Source organism: Zea mays, chromosome 3 (assembly GCF_902167145.1).
Source record: "Zea mays cultivar B73 chromosome 3, Zm-B73-REFERENCE-NAM-5.0, whole genome shotgun sequence".
Taxonomy (NCBI): domain Eukaryota; kingdom Viridiplantae; phylum Streptophyta; class Magnoliopsida; order Poales; family Poaceae; genus Zea; species Zea mays.
This window is the reverse complement of record NC_050098.1, coordinates 199,881,131-199,909,010: the sequence shown is the minus strand read 5'-3', so window position 1 is coordinate 199,909,010 and position 27,880 is coordinate 199,881,131. Positions and strand designations below refer to the sequence as shown.

General features: G+C 43.9%; 2 protein-coding genes across 7 annotated transcripts; one reads left to right on the top strand and one right to left on the bottom strand.

Moving 5' to 3' along the window:
- The first annotated feature begins 8 nt into the window (after positions 1-8).
- Positions 9-27,830, top strand: LOC103651179 (uncharacterized). 6 transcript variants are annotated; one of them, XR_004857344.1, is made up of 4 exons: positions 9-206; positions 9,768-11,369; positions 12,428-12,550; positions 12,651-13,183. XR_004857344.1 is itself a non-coding variant. In XM_020550473.3 (3 exons), exons 1-3 carry the CDS (start codon positions 11,296-11,298, stop codon positions 12,910-12,912), a joined length of 459 nt encoding a protein of 152 aa, XP_020406062.1. In that variant the 5' UTR covers positions 10,997-11,295; the 3' UTR covers positions 12,913-13,183. The 6 variants fall into 6 exon arrangements, 2 of the variants coding, with proteins under 2 accessions (XP_020406061.1, XP_020406062.1); XR_002268188.3 differs by lacking the exons at positions 12,428-12,550; positions 12,651-13,183 and adding an exon at positions 27,745-27,830; XR_002268187.2 differs by lacking the exons at positions 12,428-12,550; positions 12,651-13,183 and adding an exon at positions 26,404-26,732.
- On the bottom strand, positions 2,446-6,473 carry LOC100274836 (uncharacterized). The gene is made up of 2 exons (NM_001291654.2): positions 5,976-6,473; positions 2,446-2,694 (listed from the first exon to the last, which is right to left on the bottom strand). Exon 1 carries the CDS (start codon positions 6,392-6,394, stop codon positions 5,981-5,983), a length of 414 nt encoding a protein of 137 aa, NP_001278583.1. The 5' UTR covers positions 6,395-6,473; the 3' UTR covers positions 2,446-2,694; positions 5,976-5,980.
- Positions 27,831-27,880: the final 50 nt, after the last annotated feature.

Here is a 27,880-nt window from a genome sequence, read left to right as displayed (position 1 = left end):
TGGCCATCTATACACTTCCCCCACCGCGGGCTATCGGCCATCGCTTCACTATCTCTGCTATTTGTCTTATTTCTTTGTCTCTCTAAAATTCACCTCGCCTCCCCATTTCTTTGCTTACTCCGGCCGACTATCTCTGCTATTTGTCCCCTTGGGAGGGCGTGCTGCCGTCGGTCGGTGCTCCAGCGACTGTCCCTATCGGCGGCATGGTAAGAACCGACAGCCTCTCAACCGTCTCTATTGATTTACACCCGGATTTAGCCCTCAATAACTTGATTCTCTTTTCTGTGTGAATGAATGTATGAAATGGATATCTTATATGGTTGGAATCGTGTTCTTGAGGTGAAACGCGTAGATCCGGGCCCCATGCATTGATCTATTGAAGGATTCGGTCCAAAACTAACCTATGTGCTTGGACAATGCCCTTTATGCACTTTATCTGCTCGGTTATGGGGGAAACAGTTAGGTTCTATCCCTAATCTATTTCTTGTGTTCTTTTACTCTCTTTTCTGTTGCCTTGGACGCGGATCCATGGATCATGAGCCCTATGCAGTCACTATGACTCGGATTTTGGGGATTAGGGTTTCAATAAACTGAAATCCCTTTGCTTTGTTTCCCTCTTACTCGGTTTGTTCATGGGTTCATGGTTGAGACCTTTGTGTCTCTTACTATGGCCTAAATCCAAGAACTTAGGGTTAGAAAAACCTTAACCAGAGATCACAAACATATTCCTGACTTTCTCTATCTTCTCGGTTTTGTCTATTCTCGAGGTGATTAACCAATGAGGTAAAACTGAGGTTAATCACTTGACCTGAGAATCCCTTATTTGATCTCAAATCATACGAATTAGGAGATCTAGGTTACTTAGGTGGCTTTGATACCATTGTTAGGTCATGTGGTGCCTAGGATCAATTCTTAAGACCCTAGAATACCAATATGAGTAGGAAAACCTCAATGATGAGTAGATCTAATCTGCTAAAAGGTATATGTAGGCATATCATCATTGTTGTTGTTTATGGGCACGGCTGCAATGGCGGTGACGTCTTACACCGTAGACTCGCCTCCTCTGTGGCCTCCACCTCCTTGCGTGTTCTGTCCAGGATGAGGTTGGGGATTCCTGTCACCGATAGATGGTGGATCTCCTCCTCCAGTGGCGCATGTAGGTGGAGGCTCGGATCCCGTGCCCGTTGGGACAATCACGGGGCTCGTCGTCATGGATCACAACTCTTCCAGTCACTACGCATTGTCTAGGTGATGGAAACCTCTGTGTGGATGTCGATTAGGGTTTGTGGTCGAGCGATTAGCGTTGGCTAAACCCATTGGTCCCCTTAATCTGTTTATATGGAGACGTGTGACCGGGGCCTGCATCCAACGGTTAGGATAGCCTCCCGATTAAGGGTGCGGATGGACGGTTAGAATTAACTCTAACCTAATTCCCGTTAACCATCTCGTGTATAGGACACACCCTAACATCAGTGTCGTCCACCAACCTAATGGATGTAAGGTCGAGGAACAATAATGTTCTGTGTGCATAACAATCGAATCACAGAGAAATTTAATTGTTTGTGAATTTGTGACCTATAATGTTCTGTATGCGTAGTCGTATGTCACCGGCCGTCACAGCCAAAATCAAGAGCACAACCAGACTAAGAATAATGGAAAACAAACCTAGTTGTGATTCTGGTGGAACGGTAGAAGGGTAAAATATCATAAATAAACTGAAATAAGCTACCTAAATAGCTTATTTCAGATTATTTATGATATGTTACTCTACTACTCTTTTATCATAATCTAACTTATATATAATTTAGGAGAGAAACAAATATGGCCAACATGGCATAAGAACAATGGCCTAGGAACAATGGAAAACAAACCTAGCTCGTGGATACATACTTGGTAACCTTCTTGCAGGCATAGGCGCAAAGCAACCGCTGGCACGAGAGTAGAGTAGAGACGAAAGCAAAGAGAATGGCTTCACGCATGGATAATAAGGGCATAAGGTCACTTATGACCAGATGGGCTAATAATTAGCTGGTTAAAATTAGCTCAAATTTGCCCCATTGACCAGATAATGTGCTAATGACTACAATGTGTGTCGATAAAAAAAATTCCTGCAATTAGCGCCTCTTTATTTAGCCATCCAAAGTGGTCTTAGTTTTTCTATATAAAAAAAAAGATAAGCCGAGTTGCCTAGATCCATCGAATCGCCCATGATAAGGCTCAACCAATAGATCACATATTCACATGCAAGCACTCCAGCTCTATCATATAATCACATCGACGTACCCACAACGCACGAGCACGTAAAATTGACTTCACATCGCTACATACAAGTATGAGGATCGCAAGTCACACATAATGTTTTAATCGTACAAAAAGTTCAAAATTTTGTTCTTTTGTCAAATCAGCATAAGTTCCTAACTAATTGGTGATGTGCACATTGGAATAGAAACCTTAAATTTTGCATTAAACAGTAACAATGGTATCAGGTAGACAGTTTTAGAATACAATTTACAAGATATGTGCATCCTGTGAGCTCCACAGGTGCCATATTATTTGACACCGTCATCTTTTACATCCAAAAAACTTCCACTAGGAACAAAAGAAAAGGGGATATTTAATAGCTGGAATGAAAATAGTGCCGCTTCTGATGAAGTCCAATCAAAGGATACCTACCAAATTAACCAGCAAGCTTTCCTGCAATGTAACCACATATGAAGGCGATAATCAAATATGACTTTTACTTCAAGTCTGGAGCTAGTTATAGTTGAAGGCCCAAATATAAAATGGTGGCATTTGAAAAAATCACAATATATTTCATGAAAGCAAATGAGATAATGCAGTGGCATGAAAAGCAAAGCAAACGCCACAGACCCGAACATTTTGAAAGTGAGGTAGCAAAATCACCAAACAAGACATAAACATGAAAGAAAATCTAAAATCTACCCATATGTTACTTGGATGTTGAGATACCACAACATAAAAACACTTATTGTAAATGCCCACCCCACTACTCTACACCTTTCGAAACCAACCCACTACACATGCGCTTACTAATTCTGCCTGTTCTCACCTACATGGAGCCACTACAAGTCACACATCAAGTCAAGTTTGTTCCAATACTTGGATTAGGCTTATTTATGATATTGCGGCAGAGAAATTTTACATATAGCAACAATAGGTTTGGCCAGGCTTAAGTTTTCGTGAGTGATTCATTTGGTACAAGTTCTAAAACATGTTAGGTTTGCACTTTTATAAGGCATGCCTATTGCAGTAGTCAGAGTTGTCTCACAAAGTAACCACGTCATGGGTTCAAAGCAGCCTCTCCATATTTGCGGGGGAAAGCTTGCCTCGGTTTATTCCTTCGTCAGACCGCACACATGTTGGGTCTGCCCTTTTTTTACTTTGTAAGTAATCAACTTTCATAAAAACTACATTAACGGCTCCATGTTAAAGAATCGGCATAGAGAGCGTGCGTGGTTGAACTTTGCAGCAAAATGTGGAGGTAGTGGTTGGGTCCCAAAACCAAAGTGACTTATTGGGTGTTTTCATAAAAAGTAATATGTTAGCTAATGTGAAATGCACAATTTCCAAGCAGAGTGGAATACGCCTATGAACCTAAGCTTCATTGATCTCACTAAACAGCATAAATTCAGTAGCCTGCTTGCAAGAAGCAGGACTCCAGATGTGAGATTGTATAAAGTCATACCACATTTTTATCATGTCCACTTCTTGTTCCCACAATCCGCATGGATTCCAAATCTACTTTATCCCATTCCACTTTACTTAATTCAAAAGATAAATTACTAACATTCTAACATTTGGAACCAGTTATCTAGCTTGTTTATATTCATCTAGAAGTATATTAACCAGTATCAAATCTCAAAACCAAATATAAGCCACAATAATAGAGGTTTCTCAGAGAATGACAACAATAAAGTGAAACATTTATGAACAAAATGCCTAATCTAGTGAAACCCTACACCTGCAGAAATTATATTTTAAGCATTAACCAACAGATATAGGCCCTGTTTGGCACAGCTGGTGCTGGTTGAAAAAGCAGCTTATCTGAGAAGCTGGTGAAAAGCAGCTTCTGCTTGTTGGCTGCTTTTAGTGTATTCTGAGAAGCAGCTGAACTGATAAGCTGTTGCAGAAGCTGTCTGTTTGGCAGAACCTCTGCTTAAATTTGTGAAGAAGCTGAAAATAAGTTGTGCCAAACAGGGCCATAAAGTCGTCACCTAGGCATCCAGTATAGTTTTCACGCTGATCATCAGCCTCGCCACGACCAATTGGGGTATGGCATCCGCCTTGCGACAAAAGAAATTGCCTAGGCACAATTTGGTGCTGTTTAAGGCACAAGTGACCTGATGCGAACACCGCACGAGCTTGGGCGCAGGGGATTAGGTGTGGGCACAAGAGAGGAGCTGCATGCACGGAAAATGGGCGCAAATGTGGGAGATTTGTGTGCGAAGGAGACCAACTGGATCCGCGCACCCACAGGCTCCACAAGGCCATAACCCACCTCTCCATACGCCAATTGACAGGGCATGGAAACGGAAGAGGGTGCACACCTGGTTCTTGGCATTGCGCCACTAGAATCTTGCCACTCTGCCTCTTCTGTTCCATCAATTAATGCCTCTTTGACAATTTGAGCCTCCCTTCCTCTTCTCCACTGGTTTGCGACCCTGATTTGTGCCTCCTCTGGTCCTCCCTCTTCTCTGCTGGTTCCCATCTTCTTCAGCCCAGCATCGCAAGATCGTGGGACAGGTATGTAAGCATCTCTTCCTCTCCCTTGGGCTTCTCTCCTCTTGGATGTGCACTGTCTCTGCTCTTTACTTGGATATGCTCTGCAGTCGGCAGTATGCAGTCTGCAGTGCTGCTTCTGTTTCTGGATGGATGTAAAGTTGTAAACTGCTCTGTCTTCATGTGTTTGACTGCTAGATGCTCAGAGTTTGTGATTGTGGTCTATTTTGCACTAGTAGCACTGCTCATAAAGTTATATTATGTTAATAGAGACTAATTTATTGCTACTGAGAGATGAGAGAGCTATTTTGCTACTTTATGTTGTGTGCTAGCACTCTAGTAGCACTACTTATTATGGTATTATGCTAAAAATTAGCAATATAAGGCACGATTTTCTTCTGAATTTTACTGGCATTATTGTATTAAGATGTCCATATGGAGTCACCTCACCATGCGCCCTAAATGCCTGGTGGACTCAAATGGGCCCATTGTTGCAGCTCGACTTACCACCATTAATAAACATGGACATACCAAATTACAAACAAAAACACAGAAACAACCATCCATGAGACAATAATGCAGACTATACAGACATGAGCATCTAATTACTAATGCCTTGGGTATCAGACCTTTAGGACATGTTTGGAAGCAAGGGGAATGAAGTGGATTAGAGGGGCTAAAATCGCCTTCCTATTCAATTTTGAATAACAAGGGGATTTTAACCCCTCCAATTCCCTCCATTCCCTTGGCTCTCAAACAAGCCCTTAATGTGTTCTATAAAAGAAGGGTATTACCTCTGTCAAAAAAAATACTACTGCATTGATCATGTAATATTATGTGGCGTGTTTGATTCTGACAAAATGATAACTTGTCTTAGGGTGGTAATGGATCGCGATCCAAATGCTTCTTCACAAAATGGCAGGGCACTAAACAAATTTTAGTTCAAAAATGAATAGAAATAGTGTCCGGTCCTAATCTGATCCAATCCTTAAATCTTATAGTGTAAAATTTAGAGTCCATTGTCACCCCTGCTTGCATAACAGGCCTACCCAGTTTGCTAATGCACGTATCATACACGACATAGGCATCAAGCACAGTCAAGTTCAAACATGTCCAGATAACTGCATCAAGTTTTGTGGCAAGCCAGCAATATCTCGTTTTGCAGACCGAATATATCAAATCGCAAAGTATGAAACCCTAGCTGCCACCTAGATCTAAGAGACATCACCTCTCACCTGAGTCACTTCTGGTAGCCACCGCCGACAGTGTTGTCATCCTCCTCGACGGTGGTGTTGACGTATGGTACGGGGAAGTCATTGGTGGGGTCGAACTGCTTGGTGGCCATGTAGCTCTCGAGATCGGGCTTGCGGAGTAGGGTGCGCCGCACGGGCGGGCGGCTCCGGCGGCGGTCGCGGGTGAAGTACTTGATATCGTAGACTGTCTCCGGATCGGATGTGGGCACGATGGCCTTGTCGCGGTCGTCGCGCACGGTGGCCGGGCACTTGACGCGGTACTCGAGCGCGCCAGGCAGCGCGCTGCGGTACTCGGGAGAGGCGCAGGGGCCTGTGATCTCCCACGGCTTCTTGAGGAACCTGCGGAGCCCCTGGAACAGCGATTTGCCAGCGCCGACGGCCGATGAGGCGGCGGAGGCCATCAGGATCGGCGCGGTGGTGGGACCGGCGAAGAGGGGAGAATGGGGAGATCGGCCGGTACAGCGAGACAAGACGCTGGAAATGGCGATGGGGCTCGGGTTTCTGTTGGGCGAGAACGTGGGCCGCACCAAACGGCAAAAGCTACGCGACCATTGCCGTCACAACACAATGGGCTTGTAGAGCTGGCCCAGCCCATGCCGATCAAATTCCGGCAGTAGGGCCGTCCCCACGCTCGTTAGAGCAACTACGGGTGTGTTTGGTTGAGGAACGGGGAAGAATATAATAGCTTCATTCCAATTTTTTGAATGTTTGGTTTTCAACAAAATAAGAGTGGAGCGGCTCCTGGATCTCCATATGAAAATTTACTATAAGTAGTTGGAACGCTCCTGTTCCATAAAAACGATCGAATGCGAGCGCTCTCTCGAACGTGAGCGCTCTCCTTCCTTTTCTTCCCTCTACACCTATATGGCTCTCGAACCAAACAAAAACGGAACGGCTTCACTCTATTTTACTCTTCAACCAAACAAAAATTGGAATGACTCTATTCTTTTTGCCAAACGCGGAATAGAACGGCTCCATTCTTAAACACTGGAATAGAGCCAGTCTATTCTATTTGACTCTCTAACCAAACGCACCCTACAAGTCTCCAATAGTAACTATAAACTCATAAACAATTTGTAATTTAGGGCTCCAAAAAAATAGCTCCAACAGGAGCCGTATTCTAATAAAATTCATCTTAACAGTTTAGAGCTCATTCTTTTAAGTAGCAAATTTGAGACTCAAAAGGAAGCGGCCCAATACCGTTCCCGCGTACAAGAACTGCGACAGACTTTTCCGGTTCCATTCCCCCCTCCCGCCGCCGCCATACAGTTGATCCATTTTCTCCGGCGCGAGATCCACTTTATTCGTTCTGTCCGTCGTCACCGTCGCCTCGTCATCCCTTCCACCGGAGCTCCTTTCCACGATCAGTTGAATGGATGGTCGACCACCTTCCCCGTCACGCCCGGCGGCCAAGAATCGTCGTTTGCCTTTGAATAAGGCTCTAGATGCAATTGGGGGTGGGTCGTAGTCCGCCCGTGGAGCTACTCGATAGGTTCCACACCGGCGTCTCGTCGTCGGGTGTCAATCCTCGCTACTCCTCATTCTGCATCACAGGCGACGCACCAGCTTTCTTTGGGGGAACATGGAGGACTACAGGTGAAATTCCTTCTCCAATTGTTGGAATCTACTAGCACTCAAATGTGAAGAACAGAGACAGAATTGGAGGCAGAAGAAGCTCAGTAGCTAGACGCAAGAAGCCAAGAACTTGGGGAACATGTACGCTGCCTTTTATATTTTCTATTTTTTTCAGCGCTCAAACGCTCCGGCGCCCAGACACCGGTTCTCTTTTCTTCAGCTCCCGTTCCGGAAGCCTTGCAACCCTGACCCCTTGAGCAGCAACAGGATCAGGCGTGCACTCCACCGCCATATCCATCACAATTCACAACATCTGACAGAGGCAACCACCGGCTCACAACAGATTGCAGCACAGTCTTTGGTTCTCTGTTTTTGTGCGTGTGCCGTAAGAGGTTGAGCGAGAGACGAGAGTGTTCCTGGGCTGCCCATCAATGTTACACGTGTTAAGTCATATTATTCAGTCACTGTTAGATTTTGTTGTTGTTTTCATTGATGTAAGTCATATTATTCAGTCACTGCAAATAGCCTCCTAGTAAAAAATTAGTCAAATGATCTCAGCATATAAAGGTCTCTGATCACGAGTCAAGCAAGATTGCACGACCCATTAGGCTATGTTCGGTTGGTCCGGGATCGACAGGGATTACGGTCCAATCCACGTGGATCATCCCGGCGTGTAAAGTTTCCCGGCCCACGCTTAAAATTGTGTTCGGTTAGCCCACCTGGTATCCTTTTCCCGTCTTTTCCCGGCCATTTTCATGAAGTTCGTCCCGGGAACTCACCCACGCCGCAGGGACGTGGAACATTTCCACGCAAAGGCGAGAGAGGGAGGGCGACATATGTGGCTCATGAGGCGGAGGCGACGGCGGCGGCGCGCTAGGCTGCAGCAGTGGGGGCTACCTACGCAGCAAACTACAATCTGCATGCCCTTCCATACCTTATCCTCTTTGCAACAACTGGCTGGATCTATGCAAGGTACATGCCCGATTCGATGCTGAGAAGGAAGATATAGCTTCTCCCTCGACCTTGTTTGTCTCTGTCTCCTCCGGTGGCTAATTTCTATCCGGTAATCACACCCTCCTCCTCTTCATTTCCATTTACTGTCCATGAACTAGGGAGTTGGGTGTTTTTGGCTTCTAGGGTTTGTGATTCGTGCTAGGTTCTTGGCTTCTAGGGTTTGGGAGCAAAATCTACACTGCACTGAAGTTTGGAAACTCTAATCTTTCGATTCCATAAGGCTATGTTCATGGATCTATTGACGAGTCTCCTAACTTTTACGTCTGGTACTTTCTTAGGATCTATTGACGTCGCTTGTACTGCCAAATTCTTCTTTGGCTTTTCAATTGTCTCATATAAGTAGCAGTAAAATAAAAGATAATGGGGCACTACATTTGATAGTGTGTTTCTTGTACTATAGTACCACAACACATATAGCTTAGCAAGCATCAGTTTACTGGAAACGAGGGACTGAAGACAAATGCCAGGTATTATGGCAAATGCAAAACCACAATCTATGGCAACTCTCGTCAATTCACAAGTCTTGGTAAGTGAATTGAGTGCCATGAAACTGAATTTCTAAAAAGGTTGCTAGCAGTTGAAATGAAACTAGATTCCATAAGTAACAAACATACAATTGTTAACTAGATTAAATAGGACCCAACATGTGCATCGGACCCAAAGCATCTAGAATAGGAAAAAGATAAATATATGTCTGGTATCACAGATGAAAACGATGAGTAAATCTATTAGTTATCCAATTTTGATACTTGTCCATCATTAGGAAACTGCATGTGTTTCTCTGGAAGTGATAAGCATTAGACATTTTCATTTGCTATTTGCTTGTTACATTACTTCTCATGGGCCTGCTGATATGCTAATCTTACAAGTATTTGGTTTGTGCGTAAAAGAAGCATAGATTTGGAGATTTTGTTCTACGTACAAATATCGCAGACTGGAGTAATAACCTTCCTTTTTCGTGGCAAGCGCTTATAGTTCTAACAGCTTAGTCTACGATGGACAGATTGGTCTGAAACTCTGAATACCTCTGATGCGAGCACCAACTTTAGCCTATCATATATTTATATTATTGAATCTGACAGGTTTAGTTTTTTTAGCCAGTCACCAAAATATATCTAAAAACAAGAACATGGAACCTCGGCATATTTGGGATGTAGAAGCTGATTCTTTATTTCTCACATGCAGATCGGATGGTAAGATGATGGCTAGATGTGGCTAGAGTTGCTGAAAGAGCTAAGGTCTGGACTAGTTGGACAACCATATTGTTGATGTTTAGATGATGAAATGTTAGAACCTACTCCATCTGATGTACTATTAGTTGTCATTTAGAACAGCGACACGGTCTCCAAAATATAACTTTCATCAATATTTTTTGTTAAAATACAAATAAACTCTCAACATTTATACTTTTATAAAAGTACTTATTATAACAAATCGGTGTATATAAACATTGTGTTTCAAAACTACATAATAAAATAGTTATTTGTAGTCAAAATTTATAAGTTTGATTCATGTCTTGATCAAAACGACAACTAATAGGACACCAGATGGAGTAGGAATATATTGTTGCCTTTTAACGGCTAATACTCTGCATGTCAAACTGTAACCAGATTTACTATTTCGATTCGTAGTGGTTCTTTCTTACGAATATACAGTTGTTTGTGTTCTAGTTATTTGTGCAGATGTCAAGCCTAGTGGTCTTTATGCATTCAAGCAATTTGTATTTTTATTCCATTGTAAATATTTTTTTTCTTTATCAACTCACCCTGCTTTAGTTTTGACGAGGAAAGACTCAACAAGATTGAGCTGTTTTGATTGCATCAGAATTGCATTGGCCCTGTTTTGACAAGTGCCTATAATACCATGTCAAACTGCTTTAGTACTACTTAGGGCAGACATACCTTTGTTGTTTCTGTTTAAGAAAAAGCAACAACGATCTGTTTCAGAAAAAGAAGCAGCAAAGAGTTGTTGGTTATGTGCTAACCGAACAAGAAAAAATGACAGGGAATTGATGAATATGGAATTAAACCACCTAGGGAAAGAGTGACAACAAGGGATCCATTCAATCCACGTCTGGATTAATTCCACTTGGAGATTGAATCCATACCTACCGAACATGGCCTTAATGTTACGGTGCACCACCGTGACTCTGACCTTGCAAAGGTGACTTGTTAGCACGAGTCATGCTGTCAATTAAAGCCGTTAAACCTGAGACATATTTCTATAGTGAGAATAATTTGGTTTTCGGAAGGCATCGTAATGGGTAGCTGACGACAGAAACCGTAGCTAGCAAGCATGGTTCGGCGTCCCAGGATGGACAAGTCACAAGTTGGCGTGTGCTCGTATCATATCATTATACTGTATGCATTAATTAATACTAGCAGTCGATTGAATTGGTCTCGGAACTGGATATTTAGTGATTGACTGATTGCACAGTTGACCTGCAATTGTAGAGTACTTGCCATCGCCAGATTGTTGAAACGCGACTGGAAACTAGTGGTCCGGCCTTCAACAACGGTAGCGTGGCAATTCAGCAATGTGGTGGCGTGTCTCTATCTGTCCTCAAATCGCGGTGCAGAGGAGGATGACCCGAAAGAGGGCTCTGGAAAGCTTTAGGTGTGGGAGGCGTTGAAGGGATAACGGAAGATTTTAAGGCCACACGACGCCGTTGAAGGGATAAAGAAGATCCCAAAGCCACACAAGCTAGAGAACAATGCAGAATGGAAGCGGTGGCGGCGGCGGCCTCGCTGCCGGAGTGCGGCTCCACCGGTGGACTGCTCATCAGTGGTAAAGTCAGATTCCCGATCACTCCTATATCCTCTGTCATGCTGCTTTAGTAACACGCTGCACGCCTTCGCTCTGTTTGATGCTTCGTCAGTCACTCACTGCCTGCTGCCAGGGGCCAAGTGCTTCATCGTCGTTTGACCTTGCGTTCCATTGAAGACTCGTTTTCTCAAAAATTCCTTCCGTTCTAGATTAAGACCTGCTCTAGATCGTCACGGCTTTGGTAGGAGACCTTGAAGCGTCCTTTAATCGACATCTTGAATAATTCATGTAGTCAGCTTGGTCATAATTGTTCGTATTTGTGCAACTAAACAGCACGGCTCGAAGTCTTTTGACTTTCTAAGCGACATGTACAATTGTGGCATAGCAAGAGCCGGCTACAATCTCATCGCCGGATAGTTTCTCTCGGATTTGACTGATTGCGTCATTGCGTGCGCAACCTTTTTTTTTGACAAGGGCTTGGACTTGCAAACATCAGTTGTTAACCATAACCAGAGTAGGTAAGTTCTAGACGCGGCCAGCGGTTTCCCATGACCGGTCCCGCCATGAAAAAAAGGGTTTTGCCATGACCCCAACGAAATCCACACCTAGCAGGCACTCCAAACGGACTCTCCACTTTTGAATTGGACAAACACAAAGCCTTGACTCCTTGAGGGAGAAAAAAACAAAGAGCGACTTTTAGATCACATGGTGGGAAAGTCCTGCTTGCGTATGGTAGTGTAGATGCTTTTGCATCACTAGTCAAACACTGTCACCACTTCAGGGCTTGTTCGGTTATTTCCAATACACATGGATTGGATGGGATTGGAAAAAATTGTGAAGAAGTTTGACTTGTTTGGAATTCAAATCCATCCAATCCCGCTCAATCCACATGGATTGAGAGCTGACCGAACAAGCCCTCAACGTTTGTTTCCTCCTGGCTCCTGCCATTTTTCATGCCCCCACCCCACTGCCACCTCTCGTTTCGTTCAAGGGAAGAAGAAAAAAAACAGTGCCATTTATTTGAGAAATTTGTCTTGGGACATCAACACATGACCTGCATCGTCTCCTCAAATGCACAGGCAGCAGAAGTGCTTCACTGCAGCTGCCCCCGCCGACGCTCGCGCAAGAAGGCGTTCGTGGCGCGCTTTTGCACGGCCTCGTCGAAGTGATCACCGAGAATGCGAGGCCGCCACGGAGACCAGGTCCAATTCTAGAAAGAAAACAATGTCGTTATACCTCCAACTCCAACCAGTACGTCATGCTACACCACTCTCTGTTGGTTCGTATCGTGGGTTTGTGCAGCACGAAGGAGACGTACGTGCTGATGGAACCCGGCATGGACGAGGCGTTCGTGTCCAGAGAGGAGCTAGAGGAGAGCCTCACAAGAACTGGCCCGTGGACACCCTATCCCTGGACCTCGCCAGGTTCGGCATGGTCGACGAGGCCGTCTCGTACCTCGTCAGGTCCGTGTGTGTGCTCGAGATCGATGGAGACGTTGGGTCCGTGGAGTGGTACCAGGTCCAGTTGGACTAGTTGCCACCCTAGCTTGGATGTATGTCAGTGAGAAACCCATTAAGAGCCTTTTTCACGCCCCTCAGCTTCTCGCCTCTAGACGGCCACCCCACGCAGATATGGCGACGCGAACCGTGAGCTTCCCCTCCTTTGCGGTCTCTTACCAGTGCCGAGGTGCGAGGAGGATGCATTTACGTTGCGAGGGACATGAGAAGTTGCGAGTAGCCGTCACTGCCAATGCGACTTTCTTTTAAAGAAGTTACTAGCTTTTATGGACACTTGAAAGTCAACTTATAAAAAAAATCCATGAGAAATAAGGTCAACTCCATTGCTCCACGCGCTATCCAGGAGTGGAGTTTCAAGCTCTACGTCTGCATTCATGGAAGATCCGTGAAGTGTTTTTGCTGTATAGTTTGTTAAGTAAACATTTTTTCTATATTTCATAAATTTAAAATAAATATCTATTTTAACATATACATGGCATAATATAGTATTATAGTTATTTTTGTTTCATAATTATAGAATTCTCTAATCTATACTACTCTATTAAGAAACTAATGTGAGCGCCTATGCTACCATAGCTTCACCCTCCACGCTGACATTCTGGGTCCGCCCCACACGACCCTCAGCGCCAGATCCCGCTCGCGTAGCTGCCACACCGTGCAAAAAATAGTGTAGAGCAAGCACTTAAACCCACGCTCCCTGTTCTACAAATTTGGGCCTAACCATCAGACTATACATACCTTAGTGTTTATAAATAAACAATAATTATATTTGAATAAATATCTCAAAACCCGTAGCAAAGCACGAACAATTGGCATATATATATATATATATATATATATATATATATATATATATATATATATATATATATATATATATATATATATATATACTATATTTAAAGCATCAGTTTCAACGGTCGTCATGCGTCATTTTTTTTACAAATAATCCCTCACAGTTATTTCAAATTAATCTGTTGCATGTCTATAGATGCCAAACGACGTCCGACACGGGCCACAACTATGGCACAGGCACGTCATGCTGGCCTGCTAACTGTGTCGGGCCAGCCGTTAGCCCGTCGATCCATTTAATTAAATCAGCGTAACGACGCCCGGGGCCTGCTAACTGTGTCAGGCCAGCCCGTTAGCCCGTCGATCTATTTAATTAAATCAGCGTAAAATGTTAAAAAACAGTGCAGGAGGTGAGGTTCGAACTCATGCCCTAATGGAAGAAGGGCGAGAGACACTAGGTGAAACTGTCTAACCAGTAGAACATCACGCTAAGATATTTTTAATATTGAATATAAATTGTATATAAGTATATATGTTTTTTTGTAAAATAAAAAAATAATCGTGTCGGGCCGGGCCAGCACTACGGGTCGAGGCTACAGCTTAAGCACGGCACGACATTTTTGGCTCTTGCAAGCATTAGGCCGTTTTTGAGACTACATTGGCACAATGGACTACATGATGTTTGAGGTTGCTGAATTGGATGGAGCAGCAATGATTTGTCACACTAACAGCAAAATAAAAGGTTATTTGTTGGTTTTAAACGTTAGTAATTGCTACGAAGTAGCATAATTTATATGGAGCGCATCCAGTTTTTATTGATGCCTGACTTTAGCAATCACCCCATATTTTGATCTATTTTTTTATAAGTTTGACTTCATGTGACTTATTTTAGAAACTTGATCTCACAAACTTTCTCTTATTTGGTCTCTATATGATGGAATTATGTCATTTTATAATCTCTGTTCATTCAGTCAATCGTTGTGAACTCTTTTCGAATAGCTCACTTTATTGGTCGTGTTGTACCAAAACATATTTGCATGGAGTAAACAATAACATCAGTTAGCCAAATCAAAAAAATATATTATATAGAGAGCAGAGACAATTAATAAAAAAATCTTGAATTTTTTTATGGATAGTTTACGTGGGTATTGTTGTAAGCCGTCGCAACGCACGGGCAACCGACTAGTATATATATATGGAAAGGATATTGGGAGCCCTGGGCTTATAATAAGTACACGAAGCCCCAGCCACTCTTCCACTCTTTGGACCACACCCAATAACTCGTTCCCCGCTATGCACCAGGTCAAACCTCTCCACGTACGCGCGTCAGTAAAACTCTCGGTCCAACACTCAACCCCCCCCACGTGGGATGCTCGCCATAATTATGGTTCTATTTTTTTCTGCACAAATGGCGTAAATAGTTCACATAAATAACATGAATAGTTCATAGAGTTAGCATAAAACCCCACCCACCCGCTGGACCACATCGACACTCGCAGGCGCATGCATGGAGATCCTATTTTATGCTAGATCCGATAATTATGTCAGATCGTGCGAGTTTTCATTACATGTGCGCAAATTTTGGATGATATTTTCATTTCCACTGCATGCGCACATAAATGAATGGCTCCATAAATATAGGATCGCCAACAACCATACAGATAGACTCACTATATCAAATTTATGATATATACAGATTCTAGTTATGCTACACAGTATAGGTATTTATGCAATTCGGTACACTTCGTAAAAATCTGTTTCATATTGCATGCGCATAAATTTAGAATGGTATGAATGTGTGATGAAAGAAAATGGATTAGCATGAATGGTAACAAAAAAAACTTATTTAAATATTTTAGGGTTGTTAGAACCAATTTATGATATATATATTGATACTAATTACGCTACACGGTGTAGATATTTATACAATGCGATGCACTACGTTCATTCGTGGACGCATCTCCATGTTCGAGCGTAAAAACTGTCAGTTATGAGCGTAAATATTGATCCAACATGAAAGACGTTGAAAACCTCTTGATGTTGGTATAGATATATGTATATACAAAGTGACATAAAAATATGTACGCGATTGTATGTTGTCCCTCCATCAAGAACATGCATTTAGGCGCGTCTATAGACGCATGCGTGCAGTCCTATTTTTATGGCAGATCTAAATAATTTAGCAACCACTAGGCACATGCATATGACTCTTATTTTTTTGCAGATCCTAAAATTATGGTAGGTCTTGAGAGTTTCCATTGCATATGCACAACCTTTGAATGACATTTTCGTTCCCACAGCCATACACATAAAAGTTGGATGCTGATATCGCGCAAAGCATAAATCATTGTAGAAAGTTGCATAAATAACTACATTGTACATCATAATTAATGAAAAAAAATCCTAGTATAGGATCAACCAACAGCAACTTGCATAACACAAAGGATTGGAGAAGGTCGTCGCTGGAGGACGCCACCGAGGCCACCATATTGGAGGAGTTGGTCACCAATGGACGTCTAAACCGTTGTGCGGACCATCGACCCTCGCAGCCCGCTCCTTGCGCGACCGCCGACGTTGCCGGAGCCACCCGCGCCTCGTGTGGCCACCGCCGCCAGAGACGGTCCAGCCTTGCGCGATTGCCAGATGGGCCCGTCGCTGTCGGGCGCGTTCAGGGAACCTCCGTTGTCGCGCGAACCTTTGGTCGTCGCCGCTGCTCGAGCCTCTAGCCGCTCGTGGCTCCCTGGGCCACGGCCGACGCTCGCGCCTCCAGGGTCATTTAAATGGAAATAGGGTTAACTATTTCTTATAATCGATTTTGGTGGTTGACATCCAACACAAACTATATGGACTAACTAGTTTGTCTAGATATCATCTATTACAGGTGCATAAGGTTCAACACAAACCAAGAAATAATTCAGTTAGGGGACACAATTTATTTGGAGCAAAAAGGACTTGAGTGTGCTGATTTTTGGCGCACCGGACACTGTCCGATGCACCAGGCCCATACAACTCCAAACCAGCCACTCTCGGGAATTTCAGGGCAGCCTCCGCTATAATTCACCGAACTGTCTGGTGTGCCACCGGACTGTCCGGTGAGCCAGCGAAGCAACGGCTCCCTGCGCGCCAACGGTCGATTGTGCAGAGCTACAGTGCGCTACAGTGTCACGACAGAAGTCAGAGGGCACCGGACTGTCCGGTGCAGCAAGACGACTAGCGACTCCAACAGTTAACTACTCCAAACCCTAACGATTGCGCTGACGTGGCATGCACCGTACAGTGCACAATGGTTGTCCGGTGGCGCACCGGACTGTCCGGTGCGCCCATCGCCAGCAGCCCTTGCCAACGGCTAGGAAGTGGTTGGTGGCTATAAATACCCCCAACCACCTCATTTATTGATATCCAAGTTTTCTGAAGATCACATTCAATACAAGAGCTAGAGCATTCACTCCAAGACACAGGTCCAAAGATTAAACCCTCTCCAAGTCCCAAATTCATCTCAACCACTTAGTGACTTGAGAGAGTGTGTGTTTGTGTTCATTTGCGTTCTTGTCGCTTGGATTGCCTTTCTTCCTTCCTCACTTCTTTTCTAAGTGCTTGTAAGCGAAGCAAGAGACACCAAGTGTGTGGTGGTCCTTGCAGGGTCTTAGTGACCCGTGAGATTAAGGAAAAGGCTCACTCGGTCTAAGTGACCGTTTGAGAGAGAAAGGGTTGAAATAGACCCGGCCTTTGTGGCCTCCTCAACGGGGACTAGGTTCTTTAGAACCGATCCTCGGTAAAACAAATTGAGAGCACCTAGAGGGGGGGGTGAATAGGTGATCCTGTGAAACTTGAAAACTTAAGCCACAAAAACTTGGTTAAGCGTTAGCACAGTAAATGCCAAGTGGCTAGAGAGGAGTCTCAACAAAACACAATAACCACAAGAAATCAATCACAGAGATGGCACGGTGGTTATCCCGTGGTTCGGCCAAGACCAACGCTTGCCTACTCCACGTTGTGGCGTCCCAACGGACGAGGGTTGCAATCAACCCCTCTCAAGCGGTCCAAAGACCCACTTGAATACCACGGTGTTTTGCTTGCTTTTCTCAATCCCGTTTGCGAGGAATCTTCACAACTTGGAGCCTCTCGCCCTTACACTTGAAGTTCACAAAGAAGCACAGAGCAAGGGAGGATTAGCAACGCACACAAGACACAAGAATCAGAGTGTCAACACGCACACAAGTCGCAACAAGAGCTCGCAACACAACTCAATGAGTTCACAACTCCACTAGAGCTCTATATGCTATCACAATGAAACAAATGCGCGGAATCGAGGTCTTGGTGCTTAGGAATGTTGTAGGAATGCTTGGTGTACTCCTCCATGCGCCTAGGGGTCCCTTTTATAGCCCCAAGGAAGCTAGGAGCCGTTGAGAGCATTCTAGGAAGGCTGATCTTGCCTTCTGTCGACTGGCGCACCGGACAGTCCGGTGCCCGATTTCCTTCCAAAAATGGCGCAGTCGACCGTTGACAGCCTGAGAGCCGTTGGCGCACCGGACATGTCCGGTGCACACCGGACAGTCCGGTGCCCCCTTCTAGCCGTTGGCTCGGCCACGTGTCCCACGTAGATTGCGCGGCCCACCGTTGGCCCGGTCGACCGTTGGCTCACCGGACAGTCTGGTGCACACCGGACAGTCCGGTGAATTATAGCCGTACGTCGCCGGTGAATTCCCGAGAGCGGCCACTTCGCTCGAACCAGCCTGGCGCACCGGACACTGTCCGGTGCACCACCGGACAGTCCGGTGCTCCCAGACTCAGCAGAGTCTTGGCTGCTCGAGCCAAGACATTTTGAATTGGTTTTTTCCTGTTTCCAGCACTTAGACACAATACATTAGTCCATAAAACAATGTACTAAGTTTGAGAAATATACCTTTATCCTTGATTTGTACTTTGTCCACTATTTTACACTTAGGCACTTGTGTTGGGCACTAAATCACCAAAATACTTAGAAATGGCCCAAAGGCACACTTCCCTTTCAATCTCCCCCTTTTTGGTGATTTATGCCAACACAACATAAAGCAAGTAGAACAAGTACAAAATCAATTCAAATAAGAACCCAAAAATTGTTTTGATTCAATTTTGACATATATGGATCATCATTTGCCACCACTTGATTTGTTTTTGCAAATCAAACCCAAATTTCTATCTCTAAGTCAAACATACTTGTTAAAACATAAAGAGAGTCATTACAAGAGAAATTAATTCAAGATTTCAAAAACTCCCCCTTTTTCCCATAATCAACATTTCTCCCCACAAGAAGCCAACTTTTAACAAGAGAGACAATAAAAGAGTTTTGACAAACCAAAAGCTCCCTTTTTCCCATAATCAACATTTCTCCCCACAAGAAGCCAACTTTTGACAAGAGAGACAATAAAAGAGTTTTGACAAACCAAAAGCTCTATTTTACTATTTTCATTTTCAAAAACTCTCAAGTGGTAGCTGATCCATTTATCGCTTTGGCCTTTATTTTCTCCCTCTTTGGCATCAAGCACCAAAACGGGATCAATCTTGGCCCTTTAACCCCATTGCCTCACCAAAATCTTCAAATGAGAATACAAAGGCAATAAGAGTACATGAGATGAACTTGGAATAAGTTACCCTCTCATCGGAGTGCAGTGGAAGTCTTTCATGGTCCAAGTCCACCTTTCCCTTTCAAACCTCCTTTGAGACTAAATCACGCAAACTCAAGCAAACGATTAGTCTCAAAGGGTCAAGTTGTAGCACAGCTCCCCCTAAATATGTGCATCACTTGCAAAAAGGACTTGTGAGGTCCAGGGAGTGTTTGTACAACTTGAGCACCACAAGTAAGCAACAAAATGCATGATCAAAGGCATAAATACATGTATGCTATAAATCAATCTAAGTTCCACGAATCTAGGACATTTAGCTCACTACGCAGCCTGCAAAAGGTCTTTTCATCTAAAGGCTTAGTGAAGATATCGGCTAGCTGGTTCTCGGTGCTAACATGAAACACTTCGATATCTCCCTTTTGCTGGTGGTCTCTCAAAAAGTGATGCCGGATGTCAATGTGCTTTGTGCGGCTGTGCTCAACAGGATTTTCCGCTATTCGGATAGCACTCTCATTATCACATAGGAGTGGGACTTTGCTCAGATTGTAGCCAAAGTCCCTGAGGGTTTGCCTCATCCAAAGTAGTTGCGCGCAACACTGTCCTGCGGCAACATACTCGGCCTCAGCGGTGGATAGGGCAACGGAAGTTTGTTTCTTAGAGTTCCACGACACCAGGGACCTTCCTAAGAATTGGCACGTCCCTGATGTACTCTTCCTATCGACCTTACATCCAGCATAGTCGGAATCTGAGTACCCAATCAAGTCAAAGTTAGACCCCTTTGGATACCAGATCCCGAAGCAAGGCGTAGCTACTAAATATCGAAGAATTTGCTTCACAGCCACTAAGTGACACTCCTTAGGATCGGATTGAAATCTAGCACACATGCATACGCTAAGCATAATATCCGGTCTACTAGCACACAAATAAAGTAAAGACCCTATCATAGACCGGTATGCTTTTTGATCAACGGACTTACCTCCTTTGTTGAGGTCGGTGTGTCCGTCGGTTCCCATCGGAGTCTTTGCGGGCTTGGCGTCCTTCATCCCAAACCGCTTTAGCAAGTCTTGCGTGTACTTTGTTTGGGAGATGAAAGTGCCGTCCTTGAGTTGCTTCACTTGGAACCCAAGGAAGTAGTTCAACTCGCCCATCATCGACATCTCGAATTTTTGCGTCATCACCCTGCTAAACTCTTCACAAGACTTTTGGTTAGTAGAACCAAATATTATGTCATCGACATAAATTTGGCACACAAAAAGATCGCCATCGCAAGTCTTAGTGAAAAGAGTTGGATCGGCTTTCCCAACCTTGAAAGCATTAGCAATTAAAAAGTCTCTAAGGCATTCATACCATGCTCTTGGGGCTTGCTTAAGTCCATAGAGCGCCTTAGAGAGCTTACACACGTGGTCGGGGTACCGTTCATCCTCGAAGCCAGGGGGTTGCTCCACATACACCTCCTCCTTGATCGGCCCGTTGAGGAAAGCGCTCTTCACATCCATTTGGTACAACCTGAAAGAATGGTGAGCGGCATATGCTAGCAATATACGAATTGATTCTAGCCTAGCCACAGGAGCGAACGTCTCCTCAAAGTCCAAACCTGCGACTTGGGCATAACCTTTTGCCACAAGTCGAGCCTTGTTCCTCGTCACCACCCCGTGCTCGTCCTGTTTGTTGCGAAATACCCATTTGGTTCCCACAACATTTTGCTTGGGACGAGGCACCAGTGTCCAAACTTCATTGCGCTTGAAGTTGTTGAGTTCCTCCTGCATGGCCAACACCCAGTCCGGATCTAGCAAGGCCTCTTCTACCCTGAAAGGCTCAATAGAAGAAACAAAGGAGTAATGCTCACAAAAATTAACTAATCGAGATCGAGTAGTTACTCCCTTGCTAATATCACCCAATATTTGGTCGACGGGATGATCCCTTTGGATCGTCGCTCGAACTTGGGTTGGAGGTGCCTGAGGTGCTTCTTCCTCTTCAACTTGATCAACCTGTGCTCCCCCTTGATCATGCGCCTCCACCTGAGGTACCTGTTCGTCATCTTGGGTTGGGGGATGCACCATAGTTGAGGAAGACGGTTGATCTTGCTCCAATTGTTCCTGAGGCCGCACATCTCCAATCGCCATGGTGCGTATCGCGGCCGTTGGAACATCTACATCATCTACATCATCAAGATCAACAACTTGCTCTCTTGGAGAGCCATTAGTCTCATCGAATACAACGTCGCTAGAGACTTCAACCAAACCCGATGATTTGTTGAAGACCCTATACGCCTTTGTATTTGAGTCATAACCTAATAAAAACCCTTCTACAACTTTGGGAGCAAATTTAGAAGTTCTACCTCTCTTCACAAGAATATAACACTTGCTCCCAAATACACGAAAATAAGACACATTGGGTTTGTTACCAGTTAGCAGCTCATATGAAGTCTTTTTGAGGAGGCGGTGACGGTAGACCCTGTTGATGGCGTGGCAAGCCGTGTTCACGGCTTCCGACCAAAAACGCTCGAGGGTCTTGAATTCTCCAAGCATAGTCCTCGCCATATCAATGAGCGTCCTGTTCTTCCTCTCTACCACACCATTTTGCTGAGGTGTGTAGGGAGCGGAGAACTCGTGCTTGATCCCCTCCTCCTCAAGGAACTCCTCCACTTGAAGGTTCTTGAACTCGGACCCATTGTCGCTTCTTATCTTCTTCACCTTGAGCTCAAACTCATTTTGAGCTCTCCTTAGGAAGCGCTTGAGGGTCCCTTGGGTTTCAGACTTATCCTGCAAAAAGAACACCCAAGTGAAGCGGGAAAAGTCATCAACAATAACTAGACCATACTTACTTCCTCCTATGCTCAGATAGGCGACGGGTCTGAAGAGGTCCATATGCAGCAGCTCCAGAGGTCTTGAAGTGGTCATCACATTCTTGTTGTGATGTGCTCCTCCCACTTGTTTACCTGCTTGACAAGCTGCACAAGGTCTATCTTTTTTGAATTGCACGTTAGTCAAACCTATCACGTGTTCTCCCTTTAGAAGCTTGTGAAGGTTCTTCATCCCCACATGTGCTAAGCGGCGATGCCACATCCAGCCCATGCTAGTCTTAGCAATTAAGCATGCATCTAGACCGGCCTCCTCTTTTGCAAAATCAACTAAATAAAGTTTGTCGTATAATACACCCTTAAAAGCTAATGAACCATCACTTCTTCTAAAGACAGACACCTCTATATTTGTAAATAGACAATTATATCCCATATTACATAATTGACTAACAGATAGTAAATTATATCCAAGAGACTCAACTAAAAACACATTAGAGATAGAGTGTTTATTTGATATTGCAATCTTGCCTAAGCCTTTCACCTTGCCTTGGTTCCCATCACCGAATATGATTGAATCTTGGGAATCCTTGTTTTTGACGTAGGAAGAGAACATCCTCTTTTCCCCGTCATGTGGTTCGTGCATCCGCTGTCGATAATCCAGCTTGAACCCCCGGATGCATAAACCTGCAAGGCAAATTTAGGCTTGGGTCTTAGGTACCCAACTCTTGTTGGGTCCTACAAGGTTAGTCACAATTGTCTTAGGGACCCAAATGCAATTTTTATCACCCTTGCATTTTGCCCCTAATTTCCTAGCAACTATCTTCCTATCCTTTCTACAAATAGTAAAGGAAGCATTTAAAGCATGATAAATTGTAGAGGGACCATTCATAACTTTTCTAGGAACATGAACAATATTATTTCTAGGCACATGATGAATATTTTTCCTAGGCATATCTCTACCATGCATATAGGAAGAACTGGGAGCAAACGTAGCATAAGAATCATAGGCATGTGAATCAAAAGCATTACAACTCCTATGAGACTGTCTTCTATCATTGTACATAAAAGCATGGTTCTTTTTAGTACTACTTGCCATAGGGGCCTTCCCTTTCTCCTTGGCGGAGATGAGAGCCTTATGGCTTGTTAAGTTCTTGGCTTCCCTCTTGAAGCCAAGCCCATCCTTAATTGAGGGGTGTCTACCAACCGTGTAGGCATCCCTAGCAAATTTTAGTTTATCAAAATCACTTTTGCTAGTCTTAAGTTGGGCATTAAGACTAGCCATTTCATCATTTAACTTTGCAATAGAAGCTATGTGTTCACTACAAGCATCAATATCAAAATCTTTACATCTATTGCAAATAACAACATTTTCTACACAAGTTGTTGATTTACTAGCTATTTCTAACTTAGCATTCAAATCATCATTAATGCTTCTTAAGCTATAAATTATCTCATGGCAAGAAGATAATTCACAAGAAAGCATTTCATTTCTCTTAACTTCTAAGGCATGAGATTTTTGTGCTTCTACAAATTTGTCATGTTCTTCATACAACAAGTCCTCTTGTTTTTCTAAAAGCCTATTCTTATCATTCAAGGCATCAATCAATTCATTAATTTTATCTACCTTGGTTCTATCTAGGCCCTTAAATAAACATGAATAATCTATTTCATCCTCATCACTAGATTCGTCCTCACTTGAAGAAGCATAAGTAGAGTTTCGAGTACATACTTTCTTCTCCCTTGCCATAAGGCATGTGTGATGCTCGTTGGGGAAGAGGGATGACTTGTTGAAGGCAGTGGCGGCGAGTCCTTCATTGTCGGAGTCGGACGAGGAGCAATCCGAATCCCACTCCTTGCCAAGATGTGCCTCGCCCTTTGCCTTCTTATAGTTCTTCTTCTTCTCCCTCTTGTTCCCTTGATCCTGATCACTATCATTATCAGGACAGTTAGCAATAAAATGACCAAGCTTACCACATTTGAAGCATGAGCGCTTCCCCTTTGTCTTGGTCTTGCTTGGCTGTCCCTTGTGACCCTTAAGCGCCGTCTTGAAGCGCTTGATGATGAGGGCCATTTCTTCATCATTTAGCCCTACCGCCTCAACTTGCGCTACCTTGCTAGGTAACGCCTCCTTGCTCCTTGTTGCCTTGAGAGCAATGGGTTGAGGCTCATGGATTGGACCGTTCAACGCGTCGTCCACGTACCTCGCCTCCTTGATCATCATCCGCCCGCTTACGAATTTTCCAAGGACTTCTTCGGGCGACATTTTGGTGTACCTGGGATTCTCACGAATATTATTCACCAAATGAGGATCAAGAATGGTAAAGGACCTTAGCATCAGTCGGACGACGTCGTGGTCCATCCATCGCGTGCTTCCGTAGCTCCTTATTTTGTTGATAAGGGTCTTGAGCCGGTTGTATGTTTGGGTTGGCTCCTCGCCCCTTATCATCGCGAATCGTCCAAGCTCGCCCTCCACCAACTCCATCTTGGTGAGCAAGGTGACGTCGTTCCCCTCATGAGAAATCTTGAGGGTGTCCCAGATCTGCTTGGCATTGTCCAAGCCGCTCACTTTATGGTACTCGTCCCTGCACAAAGAGGCTAACAACACAGTAGTGGCTTGTGCATTTCTATGAATTTGTTCATTAATGAAAATAGGACTATCCGAGCTATCGAACTTCATTCCACTTTCCACAATCTCCCATATGCTCGGATGGAGAGAGAACAGGTGACTACGCATTTTGTGGCTCCAAAATCCGTAGTCCTCTCCATCAAAGTGAGGAGGTTTGCCAAGTGGAATGGAGAGAAAATGAGTATTTGTACTTTGCGGAATACGAGAGTAGTCAAAAGAAAAGTTCGAATTAACCGGTTTCCTTCTCTCGTAGTCGTTGTGGTCGTCGTCCTTTTGGGAAGAAGATGACTCGTCGATGTCGTCGTAGTAGACAATCTCCTTGATGCGCCTTGACTTCTTCTTCTTCCCATCTTTCCGTCTATAGCCCGAGCCAGAGTCGGTAGGCTTGTCATCCTTCGGCTCGTTGACGAAAGATTCCTTCTCTTTATCATTGATCACGATACCCTTCCCCTTAGGATCCATCTCTTCGGGCGGTTAGTCCCTTTGTGAAGAGAACGGCTTTGATACCAATTGAGAGCACCTAGAGGGGGGGTGAATAGGTGATCCTGTGAAACTTGAAAACTTAAGCCACAAAAACTTGGTTAAGCGTTAGCACAGTAAATGCCAAGTGGCTAGAGAGGAGTCTCAACAAAACACAATAACCACAAGAAATCAATCACAGAGATGGCACGGTGGTTATCACGTGGTTTGGCCAAGACCAACGCTTGCCTACTCCACGTTGTGGCGTCCCAACGGACGAGGGTTGCAATCAACCCCTCTCAAGCGGTCCAAAGACCACTTGAATACCACGGTGTTTTGCTTGCTTTTCTTAATCCCGTTTGCGAGGAATCTTCACAACTTGGAGCCTCTCGCCCTTACACTTGAAGTTCACAAAGAAGCACAGAGCAAGGGAGGATTAGCAACGCACACAAGACACAAGAATCAGAGTGTCAACACGCACACAAGTTGCAACAAGAGCTCGCAACACAACTCAATGAGTTCACAACTCCACTAGAGCTCTATATGCTATCACAATGAAACAAATGCGCGGAATCGAGGTCTTGGTGCTTAGGAATGTTGTAGGAATGCTTGGTGTACTCCTCCATGCGCCTAGGGGTCCCTTTTATAGCCCCAAGGAAGCTAGGAGCCGTTGAGAGCATTCTAGGAAGGCTGATCTTGCCTTCTGTCGACTGGCGCACCGGACAGTCCGGTGCACACCGGACACTGTCCGGTGCACACCGGACACTGTCCGGTGCCCGATTTCCTTCCAAAAATGGCGCAGTCGACCGTTGACAGCCTGAGAGCCCAGACTCAGCAGAGTCTTGGCTGCTCGAGCCAAGACATTTTGAATTGGTTTTTTCCTGTTTCCAGCACTTAGACACAATACATTAGTCCATAAAACAATGTACTAAGTTTGAGAAATATACCTTTATCCTTGATTTGTACTTTGTCCACTATTTTACACTTAGGCACTTGTGTTGGGCACTAAATCACCAAAATACTTAGAAATGGCCCAAAGGCACACTTCCCTTTCACAAATCACTGTGTCTACTCGCTTGATTTGTTTGCCCTCTTTCCTCTCTCTAACATTTCCTTGCCAGTATTAATTTGAGCTTGCTCTCATACGTCATCCGCACTCTTTGAGCAACTCCTAGCAAGAGAAATAATCTTTCGGACTTGAATTTAATTCTAACTCTAACCCCGACCTTTAGTGTGAGTTTAAGTTTGTAAATTTCAGGTTTCGCCTATTAACCCCCCTCTAGGCGACTTTTAAGGTCATCATCGCCGCTCGCTCCTTGGGGAACCGCCACTGCCGCACGAAGGGAGCACCGTCGCTCGCCCGCACCTCCAGGGTCATCATCTAAATTACATGATTATTTAAATTGTGTAAACTTGAGTAAATTAGACAGAACATTAGAAGATTATTTTAAAGTGTATTTCATAAGGGTCAAATTAAGTATTTTAGATGCAGGCTTATGGGGGTTATTTTGAACTACTTTTTTAAACAATGATGGATGTAAGAAATTTATATAAAAATATAAGGGGTATTTTGAATTGCCTTTGTAATGTCAGAAGTGGTTAGTATAGATGCAAAATTAGTGTGAAAGGGCCTCTAATGTAATGGTTAAAGCTTTTGAGTAGCACCTCTCTCGGGTTCCATCTCTCTCGGAGGCGAATTTTAGCCTTTATTAACAAAATCCACTCGTTGTGTGTCATTTGGGTTGCGTCCCGCGCATCACTCTCCAGCTAGGTCGTTGCAGAGTAGGCGCAACGACCCGCTAGTGTTGAAGGGTCAAGGTTCGGGGATTTTGTCGATCGAAACCGTGTTTAGATCTTTTCTTAATATAATACCGGGAGAACGATTTTTCTCTCCCCGGTCGAGTTTTTTAATGTAAAATAAGTTGATTGTTTTATATATTTTTATAACGTCAATGATACATAATTTTTTTAATAAGTTATAATAGATCGGTGCTAAATCAAGACACGTTATTTATGATTATCATGAAACTATTTAAGATTTTTTTTCCTAATGCGAGAATTAGCATCGTCGTTTTAATAGGAAAATAATATAAGTATATTTTTATATTTATTTAGTTACTTGAGATAATGAGATGTATTGAGACCTAGAAAACTATAATGTATATTTTTTTTAATTTGCTTACCACGCTGGGAGTCAGTGGCGGTAGTCAAGCCAAACTCCACTCATCTTGTCCACAAGTCCACAGTACACAAGGATCTGTTTGATTCAACTATTTTATATGTTTTTTTAAGAATCTAGTTGCGAAGAGAATCTAAATATTATAAAGATTAATTATAGAGAAAAATAAAAAAATTATAGAATTTAAGATATAAAAGTGATGTTTTTTTTCTATCACAACGATTCGACCGATTCTGTGTTTATATTAATTATAATGATATTAACGAAAATGATTCTCGTAGAAACAAACTAAAAAACTGATTGTTTGAGAGTCTGTACAGCACTACAGCTCTGGTGCAGAAGCTAGAAAAACCGGAACAAACAAAAGGCATGTTTGGTTCAGCTTTTTTCTGACCAGCTTTTCTGAAAATTTGGCTGTAGGGAGAATTTGGCTGTGAGGAGAATCTGAGTATCATTACGATTACGTGTGGAGGAAGATAAAGTTGTTCATATGGCTCAGGATCTAGAAAGTGACAGATTCCTACTATTACAACGGCTCAACCGATTATGTGTTTAT